Source organism: Pseudophryne corroboree, chromosome 4 (genome assembly GCF_028390025.1).
Source record: "Pseudophryne corroboree isolate aPseCor3 chromosome 4, aPseCor3.hap2, whole genome shotgun sequence".
In the NCBI taxonomy this organism is placed as follows: Eukaryota; Metazoa; Chordata; class Amphibia; order Anura; family Myobatrachidae; genus Pseudophryne; species Pseudophryne corroboree.
In genome coordinates, this window is record NC_086447.1 from 654,871,366 (window position 1) to 654,891,876 (window position 20,511).

Genomic DNA, 20,511 nt, shown 5'->3' on the forward strand with positions numbered 1-20,511 from the left:
AATGGAACCCGTAAGACCTTATCCACACCAGCCTGCAGGAAACGTAAGAAACATCCCAAGTGAAACTCAGCAGACGGATACGTGCTTTCCTCGCACCAAGAGACATATCTCCCACCAGATATGATGATAGTGGTTTGACGTCACTGGCTGCCTGGTCTGAACCATGGTAGCAATAACCTTTTTGGAAAGACCCTTGTGAGCTAGGATGTTATGCTCAACCTCCATGTCGTCAAACAAAGTCACCGTAAGTCCGGGTAGACGAACGGTCCTTGTTAAGATCTCTTCTTAGTGGTAGAGGCCAAGGGTCTTCGACGGACATGGCCAGAAGATCTGCGTAGCACGCCTTCCGAGACCAATCCAGGGCAATTAGCATTGCCTGGACTCCTTGATTTCTGATACACTTGAGCACCCTGAGGAGGGACAGAAACGGGTAAACCTGCCGGTAATGCCGAGGCGATGTCATTGCATACACTGCCCTTGTCTGAGTGTCCCTGGTTCATGAGCAATACTAGGGAAGTTTTTCGTTGAAACGAGAAGCCGTCATGTCTATTTGCGGACAGCCCCACCGGTTGATGACCTTCTGGAACACCTGCTGTTGGAGTCCCCATTCCCCCGGGTGGAGATAGTGACTACCTCAGGAAGTCTGCTTCCCAGTTGTACACACCCAGAATGAAGATTGCTGACATTGCTCTTGCATTTCTTTCTGCCCAGAGGAGTATCTTTGACACCTCCCGCATGCAGGCTCTGCTTTTTGTCCATCCTTGTCGATTGATATACGCCAGTGCTTTGGCGTTGTCCAAATGTACCTGAATCGCGTGATCCTTGAGCAGAGGAGAGGCCTGAAGCAGAGCATTGTAGCTCTCCCGACGTTCCAGAAGTAGGCTTTTGTGGCCTGACCAGCTGCCCTGTAACAGCGCCACTTGGGTGACAGCTCCCCATCCTCGTGGACTCGCATCTTTCATGAAGAGGGTCCAATCCTGAATTCCAAAACTCCGGCCCTCCAGTAGATTGGAGGACTGCGGCCACCACAGGAGGGAAATCCTGGCCTGAGGCGACAGCTGTATCATCCGGTGCATCTGAAGATTTGAACTGGACCATTTGCTCAGGAGATGCAGATGAAAAGGTCTGGCATGGAACCTGCCATATTGGATCGCTTCGTAGGAGGCAACCATCTTCCCCAACAATCTTATGCAAAGATGGATGGACACTTGAGCAGGTCGGAGTACCATGCGGACAATCTCTGGAAGTGTTCTCAACTTGTCCTCTGGTAGGAATACCTTCTGGGCCACAGTATCCATCAACATCCCCAGGAACAGATCCCGCTGAGTTGCTTCCAGGTGGGACTTCTGTAAGTTGAGGATCCATCCCATTACATGACAGAAGTTGGATAGCGCGGTCAGTGAGGCTGTCGGCAAACTATATCACTAACAAATTCTGTCCTGTAGAGGACCCAGATAGTGTACAATAGCGGATCTCCCCCTTTGCTACACCCTGTACCAGATATCCAGCGAGGCTGAAGAGTCAGGAAGTACTGTGTGTGCTGTGGATGACTGCAGTAAGCAGAGGAAGGCGCCAAAGTGCCGCTGGTCCTGCTCTGAGGAAGCTCCACTCCCTCCAATGGCACCGGAGCTATAGTAATATACTGGTAAAGTCTCCTTTCAGCTTAAAAACATTACATGCCAGTCTACATGGGAGATCTTAGTGAGGCCCCCGGTTTGTACTCGCCACAGATGTCACCTTCAGGCAGTGCTAGGGGTGTGTGGCTGCTACGGCTGTGACAGCCAAGGTGCTGTGCCCAGTTGAACAACCCCTCAGGACGGTGGCCCCGCAGGCCAGTGACCGTACCCCCCCCCAACTCCCACGGTGCAGGTGTGCTGTTGCCCAAACACCATACCGAAAATACCAAGCGTGAAAAATAAATTGAAGAAATCTCTCTGGTGCTCAGAGATGTGCATCCTCTCCTGAGGGCACTTTTTTCAAAAACTGCCTGTGGGAGGGGGCTAAGAGGGGAGGAACAAGCACACCCAGTTGAAGAAACTTAAAGTGCACTGGCTCCTTTGGACCCCATCTATACCCCATCATACTAGTTCCCCAATATCTCTTATGGATGCTAGAGAAAGCTTTTGTTTACCTGCCGCCCTCTCTGATTCAGATGAGGATATACAGGAGAATGGGGAGCACTAAGATCCCATTTGTGGGGATCATGATTCTGCTCAGGGTTTTGAACCCCTCATTCTTGCTATACAAGACGTGTTAAAGCTCCCGCTAGAGGACGCTGTGTCACAGCGGTCGTTTTTCTTTACACAGAACAAGCCAAATTTCTCTTTCCCTGATTCTGCAGAGATAGATGACCTATTTAAGTTGGCCTAGAAAAATCCAGACAAAAAATCCCAAGTGTCAGTTTTTGCGCACTTTCCCATTTTCTTCTCAAGGTAGGAAATTCTGGGAAGATCCCCCGGGTGTTGATGTATCAGTCTCTCGACTGTCCAAAAGGACGGTGCTGCCTCTCCCCGGGCTCCTTTACCATGAAGGATCCTGGGGACAGTAAGAGACTACACTCAAATCTATTTACATGGCAGCAGGTGTATCGCAGAGGCCGGTCATAGGTTGCTGAATGACCCATGTCATTAACACGTTGGCTACTCAGATTCAGGAGGCCCTCTCTCTATGCCTCTGGTCACTATGGTGACTCTCCTCAAGCACATTCAGGACGCTTCACGCGTCTTATGTGACTTGCTCAAGGAGATGGCGAATATTAATGCTAGGACTTCTGCCATGGCAGTGTCGGCGCGCAGGGCTTTGTGGTTTTGTCAGTGGCTAGCGGACGCAGAATCAAAGCGCGGTGTGTAATCTCTCCCCTTTTTGGGGGAATGGCTCTTTGGGGTTGAGTAGGACGCGCGGATTTCCAAAGTCACTGCTGAAAAATCCACGTTTCTCCCCTCTGGGGCCCTGACGGCTAGGCGTTCTTACCCGGCCCCGTTTGTTCATTCCTTTTCAGTCTAACAGATTTTGTTCTAGGGCCAGAGGTGCCACCAATGCAAATAAAGTAGCCAGAGGTTAGTCGAAAAGACCTGCAACCACCGGTTCTCAGGAACAGAGCACCAGTTCTGCTTCCATTAAGTCCTCAGCATGATGGTGCCCACCCACCAGAGGAGATCTCGAGGTGGTAGCCCGACTGCGTCACTTCAGCCGCATGTGGGAAAGTTCCTGCCAGGATACTTGGGTAAGGGACCTCATTTCTCAGGTCTACAAGCTGGAGTTCGACGGTGCTACTCACTAATGATTTTTCAACTCAAGCTTACCAGCTTTGGAGGATACGCAGGTTACGTTGCAACAGGCCTTACGAAAGTTAGTCCAGTCCCACGTCATTGTTCCAGTACCGATACCACAACAAGGCAGGAGTTATTATTACAACCTGTTTGTGGTTCCAAAGACGGATGACTCGGTACAACCCATTTTGAATCTAAAGTCCTTGAATCCTTACCTAAAAGGTTTTCAAGTTCAAAATGGAGTCCCTGAGGGCAGTGATTGCAGGTCTGGAAGAACAGGAGTTCCTGGTTTCCCTGGATATCAAGGATGCCTACCTTCATATTCCAAAATGGCCACCTCAACAGGCTTATCTGAGGTTTGCCTTACTGGACGATCACTACCAGTTCAAGGCACTAGTCTTTGGCCTGTCCACAGCTCCGAGGGTATTCACAAACGTGATGGCGGAGATGATGATCCAACTCCGGGTCCAGTGGGTCAATGTTGTCCCTTACCTGGGCGATCTTGTGATGAAAGCAAGATCCAGTAAACTTTTATTGGTCCATATCAACCACACTATCCAACTTCTGTCACTCCATGGGTGAATTCTCAATCTACAGAAGTCCCACCTGGAGCCAACTCGGCGGCTCCTGTTCCTGGGGATTTTACTTGATACAGTGGCCCAGAAGGTGACAAAGCGAGAACAATTTAAGGAGATGGTCCGCTTGGTACTCCAACCTGCTCGAGTGTCCATCCATCTTTGCATCAGATTGTTGAGGAGGATGGTCGCCTCATTAAAGGCAATCCAATATGGAAGGTTCCATGCCAGAACTTTTCAATTGGATGTCCTGAGCAAGTGGTCCGGATCACATCTACAGATGCACCGGATGATCCGGCTGTCACCTCAGGCCAGGATTTCCCTCCTGTGGTGGCTGCAGTTCTCCAATCTCCTGGTAGGCCGAAGTTTTGGGATTCATGATTGGACCTTCCTCACGACGGATGCGAGGATGGGGAGCTGTCACCCAAGGGGCACAGTTCCAGCGCAGGTGGTCAGCCCACGAAGCCCTCCTGCCGATCAACATTCTGGAACTTCGGGCGATCTACAGTGCTTTGCATCAGGTCTCTCCTCTGCTCACGGATCACTCGATCCAAGTTCAGTCGGACAACACCACAGCGGTGGCGTACATCAATCAGCAAGGAGGGACAAAAAGCAGAGCCTGCATGTGAGAGGTGTCTAAGATACTCCTCTGGGCGGAAAGAAAATACAAGAGCAATGTCGGCAATCTTCATTCCAGGTGTGTACAACTGGGAAGCAGACTTCCTTAGCAGTCACGATTTCCACCCGGGGGAGTGGGGATTCCACCATCAGGTGTTCCAGCAGCTCATCCACCGGTGGGGCTGTCCACAGATAGACATGATGGCTTCTCGACTCAACAAGAAGCTTTATTGGTATTGCTCACGAACTAGAGAACCTCAGGCGAGGGCAGGGGATGTACTGACATCGCCTTGGCCTTACTGGCTGGTCTATGTGTGTTCTCCGATTCCGTTACTCCCAGTGATGCTCAAGCAAATCAGAAATCAAGGAGTTCAGGCAATTCTGATTATCCCGGATTGGCCTCGACGGGCGTGGTACGCGGATCTTCTGGACATGTCCGTCAAAGACCCTTTGCCTCTACTACTAAGAAGCGATCTTCAACAGGGACTGTTAGTCTACCTGTACTTACGGTGACTTTGACGACATGTAGGTTGAGCGGAACATCCTAGCTCACAAGGGCCTTCCAAAAAGGTTATTGCTACCATGGTTTAGACCAGGAAACCTGTGACGTCAAAACACTATCCTCATTTCTGGAGAAGATATGTCTCTTGGTGCGAGGCATGCACGTATCCACTTCAGAGTACCACTTGGGATGTTTCTTATGTTTTCTGCAGGCTGGTGTGGATAAGGGCTTGCTTCTGGGTTCTATTAAAGTCCAGATTGCAGCTCTCTCCATTTTGTTCCAGAAGAAATTAGCTCTGTTGCCAGAAGTTCAGACCTTCTTGCAAGGGGTACTCCACATGCAACCTCGTTTTTGTTCCATCTTATGCTCCCTGGGATTTGAATGTGTTAATGGATTTTCTACAGTCCTCCTGGTCTGAGGATGTGATGACCGTATTAGACCATTACCTCACTTGGAAGACAGTGATGTTACTGGCCCTGGCTTCTGCTAGGCATGTCTCAGAATTGTGGGGCCTTATCGTGTAAAAGTCCATACTTTGTCTTTTACGAGGACAGAGTGGAGCTCAGGACTAGGCAGCAGTACCAGCCGAAGGTTTGTCTCTGCGACTCACCTTAATCAACCTATTGTGGTTCCATCCAGTTCTGACTCTTCTGCTCCTCCGGAGGCATTGGATGCTGTGCGAGCCTTGAAGATCTATATCAAACGAATGGCTCGGATCAGAAAGACTGATTCCTGGTTTGTGCTCTGATGCGCAGAAACAGGGTTGTCCTGCTTCGAAGATGTCCATTGCTCATTGGCTTAAGCTTACTATCCAACAGTCCTAAGTCTCTGAAGGCCCACTCTACAAGATCTGTGGGCTCTTCCTGGCAGCTGTCCAATTTGTCTCGGTCTTACAACTATGCCGAGCTGCTACCTGGTCGGGGAAGAACACATTTGAAGTTCTACAAGTTTGATACCTTGGCCAATGAGGATAACCAGTTTGGGCAGGAGGTACTGTAGCTGTCTCTGCACATTCCTTCCCGTTCTGGAAGCTTTGGGACGTCCCCCATCGTACTTAGTCTGCCCAATATTCCTTATGGATGCTAGAGAAAATAGTATTTTAGTTACCTACCGGTAAATCCTTTTCTTGTAGTCCATAAGGGATATTGCTGTATTCTGCAGGATCTCTGTTATGTGGTTATCTGTTCAACTGTTGTTACCAGCTGTTGCTGTTTGTTATATGTTCGTGGTGTGCTGGAGTTAAATCTCACCACTCTTTGTTATGTTCCTTCTCTCATATATGTCCTTTCTCCTTCGGGCACTGTTTTACCTATAATTGCCTGTGGGAGAGGGCATAGAGGGGTGGAGCCAGCACATCCAGTGAAGAAATTTAAAGTGCACCGGCTCCTTTGGATCCCCTTTATACCCCATCGTACTAAGGCTCCCCAATATCCCTTATGGACTACAAGAAAAGGATTTACCGGTAGGTGATTTTAAAATCCTATTTAACTATACATGAATGCAGTGTAATTTTTTTTCTCTCTGACGTCCTAAGTGGATGCTGGGACTCCGTAAGGACCATGGGGAATAGCGGCTCCGCAGGAGACTGGCCACAACTAAAGAAAGCTTTAGGACTACCTGGTGTGCACTGGCTCCTCCCTCTATGACCCTCCTCCAGACCTCAGTTAGAATTTTGTGCCCGGCTGAGCTGGATGCACACTAGGGGCTCTCCTGAGCTCTTAATAAAAAACCTTAAATAAACTTTCTTTTTCTTTCAGTGAGATCTGCTGGCAACAGACTCACTGCTACGAGGGACTAAGGGGAGAGAAGCGAACCTACCTGCTTGCAGCTAGCTTGGGCTTCTAGGCTACTGGACACCATTAGCTCCAGAGGGATCGAACACAGGCCCAGCCTCGGTCGTCCGGTCCCGGAGCCGCGCCGCCGTCCCCCTTACAGAGCCAGAAGCAAGAAGAGGGTCCTGGAAATCGGCGGCAGAAGACTTCGGTCTTCATTAAGGTAGCGCACAGCACTGCAGCTGTGCGCCATTGCTTCCCATGCACACCTCACACTCCGGTCACTGATGGGTGCAGGGCGCTGGGGGGGGGCGCCCTGGGCTGCAATATTGAGTACCTTGGCTGGCAAATAACACATAATATAGTCAGAGACTATATATGTGTAAAATACCCCTGCCAGATATACATAGAAAAAAGCGGGAGAAGTCCGCCGAAAAAGGGGCGGGCTATCTCCCTCAGCACACTGGCGCCATTTTCCCTCACAGCTCCGCTGGAAGGATCGCTCCTAGGCTCTCCCCTGCAGTTTCCAGACTACATAGGGTAAAAAAGAGAGGGGGGCACTAAATTTAGGCGCAATATTGTGTATACAAGCAGCTATTGGGAAAAATCACTCAGTTATAGTGTTAATCCCTGTGTTATATAGCGCTGTTGGTGTGTGCTGGCATACTCTCTCTCTCTCTGTCTCCCCAAAGGGCTTTGTGGGGTCCTGTCCTCAGTCAGAGCATTTCCTGTGTGTGTGCGGTGTGTCGGTACGGCTGTGTCGACATGTTTGATGAGGAGGCTTATGTGGAGGCGGAGCAGGTGCCGATAAATGTGATGTCACCCCCTGCGGGGCCGACACCTGAGTGGATGGACTTGTGGAAGGAATTACGTGAAAGTGTCAACTCCTTACATAAAAGGTTTGACAACATAGCAGATGTGGGACAGCCGGCTTCTCAGCTTGTGCCTGCCCAGCTGTCTCAAAAGCCATCAGGGGCTCTAAAACGCCCGCTACCTCAGATGGCGGACACAGATGTCGACACGGATACTGAATCCAGTGTCGACGACGATGAGACTAATGTATATTCCAATAGGGCCACACGTTACATGATTGCGGCTATGAAAAATGTGTTGCACATTTCTGATATTACCCCAGGAACCACAAAAAAGGGTATTATGTTTGGGGAGAAAAAACTACCAGTGGTTTTTCCCCCATCTGAGGAATTAAAAACTGGTAATTTCTAAAAGGTTACTAATGGCGTACCCTTTCCCGCCAGAGGATAGGTCACGTTGGGAAACATCCCCTAGGGTGGATAAAGCGCTCACACGTCTGTCAAAGAAGGTGGCACTACCGTCTCCGGACACGGCCGCCCTAAAGGAGCCTGCTGATAGAAAGCAGGAGGCTATCCTGAAGTCTGTATATACACACTCAGGTATTATACTGAGAACAGCTATTGCTTCAGCATGGATGTGCAGTGCTGCAGCTGCGTGGTCAGATTCCCTGTCAGAAAATATTGATACCCTAGACAGGGACACTATATTGCTAACCATAGAGCATATAAAAGACGCAGTCTTATACATGAGAGATGCACAGAGGTATATTTGCCAGCTGGCATCTAAAATAAGTGCAATGTCCATTTCTGCCAGGAGAGGATTATGGACTCGGCAGTGGACGGGTGATGCAGATTCTAAAAGGCACATGGAAGTTTTGCCTTATAAGGGTGAGGAGTTGTTTGGGGATGGTCTCTCGGACCTCGTTTCCACAGCGACAGCTGGGAAGTCATCATTTTTACCCCATGTTCCCTCACAGCCAAAGAAAGCACCGTATTATCAGGTACAGTCCTTTCGGCCCCAGAAAGGCAAGCGGGTTAAAGGCGCGTCCTTTCTGCCCAGAGGCAGAGGTAGAGGGAAAAAGCTGCAGCATACAGCCAGTTCCCTGGAACAAAAGTCCTCCCCCGCTTCCTCTAAGTCCACCGCATGACGCTGGGGCTCCACAGGCGGAGCCAGGTACGGTGGGGGCCCGTCTCAAGAACTTCAGCAATCCGTGGGCTCGCTCACGGGTGGATCCCTGGATTCTTCAAGTGGTATCTCAGGGGTACAAGCTGGAATTCGAGACGTCTCCCCCTCGCCGTTTCCTCAAATCTGCCTTGCCAACAACTCCCTCAGACAGGGAGGCAGTGCTAGAGGCAATTCACAAGCTGTATTCCCAGCAGGTGATAGTCAAGGTGCCCCTCCTTCAACAAGGACGGGGTTACTATTCCACAATGTTTGTGGTACCGAAACCGGACGGTTCGGTGAGACCTATTTTAAATTTGAAATCCTTGAACACTTATATAAAAAAATTCAAGTTCAAGATGGAATCGCTCAGGGCGGTTATTTCAAGCCTGGACGAGGGGGATTACATGGTATCACTGGACATCAAGGATGCTTACCTGCATGTCCCCATTTACCATCCTCACCAGGAGTACCTCAGATTTGTGGTACAGGATTGTCATTACCAATTCCAGACGTTGCCGTTTGGTCTGTCCACGGCACCGAGGGTATTTACCAAGGTAATGGCCGAAATGATGATACTCCTTCGAAAAAAGGGAGTTTTAATTATCCCGTACTTGGACGATCTCCTGATAAAGGCGAGGTCCAGGGAGCAGTTGTTGGTCGGGGTAGCACTATCTCTGGAGGTGCTACAACAGCACGGTTGGATTCTAAATATTCCAAAGTCACAGCTGGTCCCTACGACACGTCTGCTGTTCCTGGGGATGGTTCTGGACACAGAACAGAAAAAAGTGTTTCTCCCGGAGGAGAAAGCCAAGGAGCTGTCATCTCTAGTCAGAGGCCTCCTGAAACCAAAACAGGTGTCGGTGCATCACTGCACGCGAGTCCTGGGAAAAATGGTAGCTTCCTACGAAGCAATTCCATTTGGCAGGTTCAAAGCAAGGACTTTTCAGTGGGACCTGTTGGACAAGTTGTCCGGATCGCATCTTCAGATGCATCGGCTGATAACCCTGTCTCCAAGGACCAGGGTGTCTCTGCTGTGGTGGCTGCAGAGTGCTCATCTTCAAGAGGGCCGCACATTCGGCATACAGGACTGGGTCCTGGTGACCACGGATGCCAGCCTTCGAGGCTGGGGGGGCAGTCACACAGGGAAGAAACTTCCAAGGACTATGGTCAAGTCAGGAGACTTCCCTACACATAAATATTCTGGAACTGAGGGCCATTTACAATGCCCTAAGTCAGGCAAGACCCCTGCTTCAAAACCAGCCGGTACTGATCCAGTCAGACAACATCACGGCAGTCGCCCATGTAAACCGACAGGGAGGCACAAGAAGCAGGATGGCGATGGCAGAAGCCACAAGGATTCTCCGATGGGCGGAAAATCACGTAGCACTGTCAGCAGTGTTCATTCCGGGAGTTGACAACTGGGAAGCAGACTTCCTCAGCAGGCACGACCTCCACCCGGGAGAGTGGGGACTTCATCCAGAAGTCTTCCAGCTGATTGTAAACCGTTGGGAACGGCCACAGGTGGACATGATGGCGTCCCGCCTAAACAAAAAGCTAGAAAGATATTGCGCCAGGTCGAGAGACCCTCGGGCAATAGCTGTGGACGCTCGAGTGACACCGTGGGTGTACCAGTCGGTTTATGTGTTCCTTCCTCTTCCTCTCATACCCAAGGTACTGAGGATAATAAGGAAAAGAGTAAGAACTATACTCATTGTTCCGGATTGGCCAAGAAGAGCTTGGTACCCGGAACTTCAAGAAATGATCTCAGAGGACCCATGGCCTCTGCCGCTCAGACAGGACCTGCTGCAGCAGGGGCCCTGTCTGTTCCAAGACTTACCGCGGCTGCGTTTGACGGCATGGCGGTTGAACGCCGGATTCTGAAGGAAAAGGGCATTCCGGAGGAAGTCATCCCTACGCTGATTAAAGCTAGGAAAGATGTGACCGCAAACCATTATCACCGCATATGGCGAAAATATGTTGCGTGGTGTGAGGCCAGGAAGGCCCCAACGGAGGAATTTCAGCTGGGCCGTTTTCTGCACTTCCTACAGTCAGGGGTGACTATGGGCCTAAAATTGGGTTCCATTAAGGTCCAGATTTCGGCTCTATCGATTTTCTTCCAGAGAATTGGCTTCACTACCTGAAGTTCAGACTTTTGTTAAGGGAGTGCTGCATATTCAGCCCCCTTTTGTGCCTCCAGTGGCACCTTGGGATCTCAACGTGGTGTTGGATTTTCTAAAGTCACATTGGTTTGAGCCACTTAAAACTGTGGAATTAAAATATCTCACGTGGAAAGTGGTCATGCTGTTGGCCTTGGCGTGTGTCAGAATTGGCGGCTTTGTCATGTAAAAGCCCTTATCTGATTTTCCATATGGATAGGGCAGAATTGAGGACTCGTCCCCAGTTTCTCTCTAAGGTGGTATCAGCCTTTCATTTGAACCAACCTATTGTGGTGCCTGCGGCTACTAAAGACTTGGAGGATTCCAAGTTGTTGGACGTAGTCAGGGCCCTGAAAATTTATGTTTCCAGGACAGCTAGTGTCAGGAAAACTGACTCGCTATTTATCCTGTATGCACCCAACAAGCTGGGTGCTCCTGCTTCAAAGCAGACTATTGCTCGCTGGATCTGTAGTACGATTCAGCTTGCACATTCTGCGGCTGGACTGCCGCATCCTAGATCAGTAAAAGCCCATTCCACGAGGAAGGTGGGCTCTTCTTGGGCGGCTGCCCGAGGAGTCTCTGCTTTACAACTTTGCCGAGCAGCTACTTGGTCGGGGTCAAACACACTTGCTAAATTCTACAAGTTTGATACCCTGGCTGAGGAGGACCTAGAGTTTGCTCATTCGGTGCTGCAGAGTCATCCGCACTCTCCCGCCCGTTTGGGAGCTTTGGTATAATCCCCATGGTCCTTACGGAGTCCCAGCATCCACTTAGGACGTCAGAGAAAATAAGATTTTACTCACCGGTAAATCTATTTCTCGTAGTCCGTAGTGGATGCTGGGCGCCCATCCCAAGTACGGATTGTCTGCAATACTTGTATATAGTTATTGTTTAACTAAAGGGTTATTGCTGAGCCATCTGTTGAGAGGCTCAGTTATATTTCATACTGTTAACTGGGTATAGTATCACGAGTTATACGGTGTGATTGGTGTGGCTGGTATGATTCTTACCCGGGATTCAAAATCCTTCCTTATTGTGTCAGCTCTTCCGGGCACAGTATCCTAACTGAGGTCTGGAGGAGGGTCATAGAGGGAGGAGCCAGTGCACACCAGGTAGTTCTAAAGCTTTCTTTAGTTGTGCCCAGTCTCCTGCGGAGCCGCTATTCCCCATGGTCCTTACGGAGTCCCAGCATCCACTACGGACTACGAGAAATAGATTTACCGGTGAGTAAAATCTTATTTATTTTCATTTTTTTAATTGTTTGTAACTGTTTTTTTTATAAACACTCAATTCCCCCCCCCCCCCCCCCCCCTTAAATTTCTGTTGTATTCAGGTAACTGCTGTTGAGCCTATAGTAAATCATGGCGGGGCCAGTGCGAGTACTCAACACTTACATCAGAGCTTGAGATGGTTCTTTGGTGTTGCAGCCGTGGTTACAGATGTCGGCCATGTTCTTCTTATTGACTTGTGTTTAGACGATGTATCAAGCAATCAGGATGAACTGGATGCATCAGGTATTTTCTCTCCTCTGCCCCCCCTTCCTGCTTCTGACCAGGAATTTTAACTGCTAATAAATTATTGTATAATTTTAAGGTTTGCAATAGTCAGAAAACATCTATTTGTTACACTAGGTTATTCTCTAAACGTAAAAAGAAATGGCAATTGCTAATATACAACCCAGTAAGTAAGGGCACTAATCTTGGGAATGACAGACTAAATCCAAGGTAACAAGATTGCAGCTATACAGTTGGGATGAGTATTTAGCTACAGTGGGGCAAAAAAGTATTTGGACAGCCACCAACTGTGCAAGTTGACCCACTTAAAAAGATGAGAGGTCTGTAGTTTCCATCATAGGTACACTTTAACTGTGAGACAGAATCTGAAAAAAGCAGAAAATCACATTGCATGATTTAAAAAAATATGTACTTATATTCTTGTGGAAAATAAATATTTGGACACCTACCAAGCATCAACATTTCTGGCTCTAAGACCTGTTACTTCTTTAAAAAGCTCTGCTATCCTCCACTTGTTACCTGTATTAATGGCACCTGTTTGAATTGGTTATCTGTATAAAAGACACCTGTCCACACCCTCAAACAGTCAGACTGCTACCTCTCCACCATGGCCAAGACCAGAGAGCTGTCTAAGGACACCAGGGACAAAATTGTAGAGCTACACAAGGCTGGGGTGAGCTACTCGACTATAGGCAAGCCGCTTGGTGAGAAGTGATCAACTGTTAGCGCAATTATTAAAAAATGGAAGCAATACAAGATCACTGACATCTCCCTCGACCTGGGGCTCCATGCAAGATCTCACCTCGTGGGGGTATCAATGATCTTGAGAGAGGTGAGGAATCATCCCAGAACTACACGAGGGGACCTGGTCAATGACCTCAAGAGAGCTGGGACCACAGTCTCAAAGGTTACTATTAGCAACACAATACGTAGTTATGGTTTGAAATCCTGCCGCACTCGAAAGGTCCCCCCTGCTTAAGCCAGCACATGTTCAGGCCCGTCTAAAATTTGCCAGTGACCATCTGGATGATCCAGAGAAAGATTGGGAGAATGTAATGTGGTCAGATGAGATCAAAATCGAAACTTTTGGTATAAACTCCACTCGCCGTGTTTGGAGGGAGAAGAATGATGAATGGCATCCCAATAGCACCATACCCACTGTGAAGCATGGGGGTGGAAACATCATGCTTTGGGACTGCGTTTCTGCAAAGGGGATAGGACGACTGATCCGTATTAAGGAAAGCATGAATGTGGCCATATATCGTGAGATTTTGGCCGAAAACCTCCTTCCCTCAGTAAGATCATTGAAGATGGAACATGGCTGGGTCTTCCAGCATGACAATGACCCCAAACACACTGCCCGGGCAACTAAAGAGTGGCTTCATCAAAAGCATTTCAAGGTCCTGCAGTAGTGGCCTAGCCAGTCTCCAGACCTCAACCCAATAGAAAATCTGTGGAGGGAGTTGAAAGTCTGTGTTGCCCGGCGACAGCCCCAAAACATGACAGATCTAGAGAAGATCTGCATGGAAGAGTGGCCCAAAATATCTGCTACAGTGTGTGCAAACCTGGTCAAGAACTACAGGAAACGTATGACCTCTGTAATATAACCTCGGTTGGCAATTACAAAGTATTGAGTTAAACTTTTTCATTTGTCCAGATACAGTATTTTCCGCAAGAATATACAAATAAATTGTTGAAAAATCATACAATGTTACCTAGTTTTTCAGATTCTGTCTCACAGTTGAAGTGTACCTATGATGGAAATTACAGACCTCTCTGCTTTTTTAAGTGGGTCAACTTGCACAATCGGTGGCTGTCAAAATACTTTTTTGCCCCACTTTATGTTACAAAAAGACTTTGGAGAAAAAATATTTGGTAGTATAAAAAAAAAGCCTGCTTGGTATTTTCAAAATCACTAAATCTGGGAATTGTTTTATACCATCATTCCATTGACTCTTATTACTTTATTTGTAGATCTTGAAGTGATGAGTGGCATACCAGCTGAAATCCCCAAACTCAGGGATGCTGCAAATAGAGAGAGGCGACACTTGTGTCTTCAGTTATTGGCCCCTTCGGGAACCCCGGTATCTACACTAAGCTATATAACCAAAACTAACCAGCTGGCTGTTGGCTTTTCTGATGGATATCTCTCCTTATGGAACATGAAAACTTTAAGGCGAGAGTAAGTAATCTCTTCTCTATACTGTAACGTCCTAGGGGACACTGGGATGGATTAGTACCATGGGATATTGATTGTGTCCATTGGAGCCTGGCACTTTAAGAAATGATCAGTGTATGCTGGCTACTCCCCTCTATGCCCCTCCTTCAGGCTCAGTTTAGAAAAATGTGCCCAGGGAGCCCGGTGCAATCCTCTGGAGCTCCAGAGAGTGTTCTTCAGAGATTTCTGTTAGTATGTTTGTTTTTTCAGGCAGCACTGACTAGCACCAGTTTTCCTGCATCGTGGGACTTAGGTGGGGGGACCGAACCAAACTCCTATAGGGTTAATGGTTCATATCCCCACTGACAGGACATTAAGCTCCGGAGGCGCTGTTTCACATGCCCCCAGGGTGTTCGCACATGCCGGCAGCATGCCACCATCCCTAACCGATGCTGAAGGTGCGGTGAGTACAGACACTGGGGTGCCGGTTAGCGGGTCTTTGCTGAACACGGCTTCGGTGTCTGCTGAGACACTCACACTGACGCTGAGATAAAGGGGTTTTTACAATTAATATAGCCAGTAAAATCACATAGGGACCGTGCGTGATTGATGGGGCAGGGCTTCCCGGAGAGCTGGAACAGCAGCTGAAAGGTGCCATTTGCTGCTGACTGCCAGGCTGCATGCAAGCGCTACTCCTCCACAAAACCACGTAATCAACAATTATACTGGTACCAGTGGGTTTTATAGAGAGTGTGTGTGGTGGGGGGGATTAGGTTGTTATAAACAATCTGCCTTACTAATGCTCTGATATTTACCCAGTAGAGCACTGCTCTGACTGAGGTATTGTGTGCTGATCTAATTTCTCTCTGTGGCAATCCATTCAGGCTGTCTGGGTTTACTGTAATTTCACTTTCCTGTGTTTTCACTGAACTGTTTTATTTCACTGTACTCTGTGTGGTTCTGTTAAATCAGAATGTCTGGGAAGAAGGCTGTGTCCCCCCTCATGCAACACTAAGTTTTCCCCTTCACCAGGGGGATCTCTCCTGTGTACCCAGTGCTCTCTACCTTCACAGGGTAGTAGTTTTCACAAACCAGAGTGGTTAGAATCATTTAAAGTAATGATTACTAATATAAATACAAAATTGGCTACTACCAGACAAGAAAGACAGACCCTTAAAAAATCTGGGGATGATTTTTTGATTAAGGCTTCTGACCACAGGCAGGCTCTTCAGCCTCCCCAGCTGGTCTCTCATAAACGCACGCTCCCACATGTGCTCAAATCTGACTCTGATAATGACATGCCATATTTGGATGAAGAGGAGGTGGATATGGAGGGTGATAATACGGTCTCAGGGTGTAGAGGCTCTCATTTATTCTATTAGGGAAGTCCTCAATATACCGCTTAAGGATACAGAATCTGAGGAAGAATTTTTTTTTTTTAATATAAAACCAAAATCTTCTGCCACCTTCCCTATATCCAAGGAGTTAAACTCGCTCTTTAAAGAGCCGTAGGTCAATCCTGACCAAAAAAAAAAAATCAAACACACAAACTGTTGCTAAATTCCTTTTCTTTTCCACCTGAGGATAGGAAAGTATGGGATAACCCCCCGTGCGTGGATACTTCAGTGTCTAGGCTGTCAGTTAAGATTGTGCTGCCTGGACCTGTGGTTATCTCTTTCAAACACCCAGCTGACCGTAAAATTGAGACTAAAGTTAATTTATACAGCAGTGGGTGTAGCACAGAGGCCCACTATAGCTTGCAGTTGGATTACAAGGGCCATGGTAAAATGGTCTGATATAATAGATGGGTTTGACACTACCTCAAGATGAGATCCTGACTCTACTGCATCATATCCAGGATGCTGCAAATTTTATGAGTAAGGCGATTAAAGAAATAGGCCTCATTAATGCCCGTGCCTCCGCTGTGGCGGTCCCTGCTCGGCAGGGCTGTGTGGCTGCGACAATGGTCAGCGGATGCTGATTCTAAGAAAGGCATGGAAAATCTTCCTTTTACAGGGGATGCCTTGTTCGAGTGGATTTCTCAAGCAATAGCGGGTAAGTTTACCTGTCTGCTGTGCCTCCTGCTAGATGTCCCTATCCTGGGCCATCTCTGCAGTTATTTCTTGTGGCCAGATTTAGAGGCAGAGCCAGAGGTGCCTCAAATGCAGCTAGAGGAAATAGAGGTAAGTCCCGTAAACCAGCGGCTGCTGGATTTCCGGACCAGGCCTATGGATCCACATCCATTAAGCTCTCTGCGTGACGGTTGGCTCCAGCTGCAGGGCGACTTTGAGGTGGGTGCTCGTCTTCAGCATTTCGCCCATCTGTGGGCAAACTCTTGTCGGGACCCTTGGTTGAGGGATCTCGTATCCCAGGGGTACCGATTGACATTTCGGAATATGCTCTGCTATCTAAGAAACTGATGATGATGATTATTATTATTTCAAGCACTGCCTCCTCTCAGATTCTTCAATTCAAGCTTACCAGCTTCACCTGTAGCAAGAGTTACCTTGTAAGACGCCATTCACAAACTTCTGCATACAAAGGTTATTGTTCCAGTACCACCTCTGTTACAGAACAGGGGATTTTATTCAAGTCTGTTTGTGGTACCGAAGCAGGACGGTTCAGTATGGCCGATATTGAACCTCAAATCTGTGAACTCGTACCTACTTGTGTTCAAAACGGAATCCCTAAGGGCGGTTGTCTCTGGAGGAAGGGGAATTCATGGTGTCCCTGGATGTCAAGGATGCATATCTATACATTCTATAGATTTGCTGTTCTGGACCGCCACTTCCACTTACAAGCCTTACCATTTGGTCTCTCCACAGCTTCATGGGTATTCCCAAAAATCATGGCAGAGATGATGCTACAATGCCGCATGATGGGAGTCACCATAGTCCCATTCTTGATGGATCTCCTGATAAAGGTGGTGTCCAGGGAGAGTCTACTGAACAGCATAAACTTGGCCACTCGCCTTCTTACAGAGCATGGGTGGATCCTAAATTTCCAGAAGTCTCACATTGAACAGTCATAAAAAATTCAGTTCCTGGGAATGATACTGGACACTGTCTCAGAAGGTGTTCCTCCCCATGGACAAAGCATTGACAATCCAGGCTATAAATCGCTCTGTGCTTAGGCCCCGCAAGATCTCTGTTTACCTTTGCATCCGCTTGCTGGGAAAGATGGTGACCTCCTATGAGGCAATCCAATATGGCAGATTCCATGCCCATCTGTTCTAGCTGGATCTGCTGGACAAGTGGTCAGGGTCTCACCTACACATGCACCAGTGTGTAGCTCTGTCACCAAAAGCACGGCTCTCCCTGTTGTGGTAGCTACAGGTCTCTCACCTTGTGGAGGGTCGCTATTTCAGTGCCCAGTCTCGGGGCAATTTATAGTGCTCTTCTGCAGGCCTCTTATCTTCTCCTGGATCGAGCAATACAAGTGCAGTCTGACAACGCCATGGCGGTGGCGTACATAAACAGACAGGGAATAACGAGGAGCAGGGCTGTGATGTGAGAGGAGGTGTCAAGGATTCTCCTCTGGGCGGAAGCAAATGTAAGGGCCATCTCTGCTATATTCATTCCAAGCGTGGACAACTGGGAAGCAGACTTCCTCAGCAGGCACGACCTCTATCCAGGGGAATTGGGCCTTCACCCTCAGGTGTTTCAACAGCTAGTTAGCCGGTGGGGCTGTCTGCAGATTGACCTTGATGGCTTCTCTTCTCAACAAGAAGCTGAGTCATTACTGCTCAAGGACAAGGGATCAGCAGGCAACTGTGGTGGACGCTCTGATATCTCCATGGATTTATCAGTTTGTATATCTATTTCCTCCAATCCCTCTCATTCCCAGAGTTCTAAAAAGACTCAAAAGGGAAAATGTTCAAGCAATCCTTATTGCCTCAGATTGGCCTAGACGGGCCTGGTACGCAGACCTCCTGATCATGTCTCTGGAGGATCCCTGGCCTCTGCCGCTCCTCAAGGATCATCTTCAACAAGGGCCGTTCGTCTTTCCAGACTTACTGTGGCAATGTTTGATGGCTTGGAAGTTGAGAGGGAGATTCTAGCCAGAAACAGACTTCCCTCAAGGGTTATTTCAACCATGATCCGAAAGGGGGTCACGTCTAAACATTACCACCGTATCTGGAAGAAGTGTTTTTTTTTTGGTGTGCGGGTAGAAAATATTCTACAGTTGAATTTAACTTAGCAGTTTTCTGCTCTTCCTGCAAGTAGGTGTGGATTTGGGCCTATGCTTAGGCTCCATCAAAGTTCAGATTTCGGCTCTCTTCATCGTTTTCCAGAAACATCTGGCTGTAATTCCAGAAGTGCAAACATTCCTGAAGGGTGTCCTTCACATTAAACCGCCATTTGCATTCAACCGCCCTTTATCCCTCCCATGGCTCCGTGGGATCTCAACGTGGTCCTGACCTTTCTTTAGTCGGATTGGTTTGAACCTTTACACAGTGTGGTCTTGAAATAACTTACATGGAACACTGTCATGTCGCTAGCTTTGGCCTCTGCAAGACATGTGTTGGAGTTGGGGGCCTTATTCTGTAAGACCCCTTAATTGATATTTCATGAGGATAGGGCGGAGCTCAGAACTCGCCCGCAGTTTTTTCCCAAACGTGGTTTCGGCTTTTCACATTAATCAACTGATGGTGGTTCCGGTACTGTCTGACACATTGGTTGTTCGGGCTTTGAGTGTTTACGTCAAGAGGACTGCTCGCCACAGGAAGGCTGACTCGCTTTTTGTCCTTTATGACGCTTCTAAGCAGTCCATTGCTTGATGGCTCAGTTTCACAATTCAACAGTCCTATTCTTCTGCGGCATTGCTGCGACTTCTATTCAGGCCCACTACACAGTTCCTGGGAGCTGTTCCACTGGCTCAATATATGTGGAGACAACAAAGAAAGCAAGGCGCATCCATGAGTAACAAGTAAAATCTTTACTAATAAGAAGTACAAGCTCTCGTACATCAAGGTATACGTTCACCGGCTCCAATCTCAAAACCCCCGTGTAGGTGCCTCCGGAGTACACCTAACAGTGTCTTGAGACTGAAACACCAACAGTCGTCATCCACCTGTGCTGAACTCGAACAGCAGGGTCCCGATCTGTCCGTCCAGTGCTTTGCTCTAACAACACGACCGGTTTTGTCACAGCAGACTTCGTCAGGGGTGGTGTGGCCAAGCTGAACATCCGTGTGGTTTTTATAGCAAATCAGAATATATCCTCATTTATAAAAATATAGTGATTTCTATGTTTTTAGAAAAAAACACATTTGTTCCTTTTACATATACAACATTAAAATACATTTTATATAGCCATTTGATTCATATTTAATTACTGAGGATAGTACTAAAATAGTAGGATATAGCTTCCAAAGATTTCATTTTAACCATTACTTATACTTATTTAGCTGTACCTAGCCTCTACGTAATTTATGAGAGGAAAATAGTGTTCATTTCTCTGACGTCCTAGTGGATGCTGGGGACTCCGAAAGGACCATGGGGAATAGCGGCTCCGCAGGAGACTGGGCACAAAAGTAAAAGCTTTAGGACTACCTGGTGTGCACTGGCTCCTCCCCCCATGACCCTCCTCCAAGCCTCAGTTAGATTTTTGTGCCCGAACGAGAAGGGTGCATACTAAGGGGCTCTCCTGAGCTGCTTAGAGTAAAAGTTTAAAGTAGGTTTTTTATTTTCAGTGAGACCTGCTGGCAACAGGCTCACTGCACCGAGGGACTAAGGGGAGAAGAAGCGAACTCACCTGCGTGCAGAGTGGATTGGGCTTCTTAGGCTACTGGACATTAGCTCCAGAGGGACGATCACAGGCCCAGCCATGGATGGGTCCCAGAGCCGCGCCGCCGGCCCCCTTACAGAGCCAGAAGACTGAAGAGGTCCGGAAAATCGGCGGCAGAAGACGTCCTGTCTTCAATAAGGTAGCGCACAGCACCGCAGCTGTGCGCCATTGCTCTCAGCAC

The 20,511-nt window shown here is 48.1% G+C and overlaps 1 protein-coding gene across 2 annotated transcripts in view; it reads left to right on the plus strand.

The window, feature by feature from the left end:
* Positions 1-20,511, plus strand: part of AHCTF1 (AT-hook containing transcription factor 1) — a 648,646-nt gene that overhangs the window by 51,341 nt on the left and 576,794 nt on the right. For both annotated transcript variants that reach the window (XM_063917783.1, XM_063917782.1), the window contains exons 4-5: positions 12,203-12,383; positions 14,358-14,565. In XM_063917783.1, the coding sequence (XP_063773853.1) occupies positions 12,203-12,383; positions 14,358-14,565 (389 nt within the window). The remainder of the gene's footprint in view (positions 1-12,202; positions 12,384-14,357; positions 14,566-20,511) is intronic.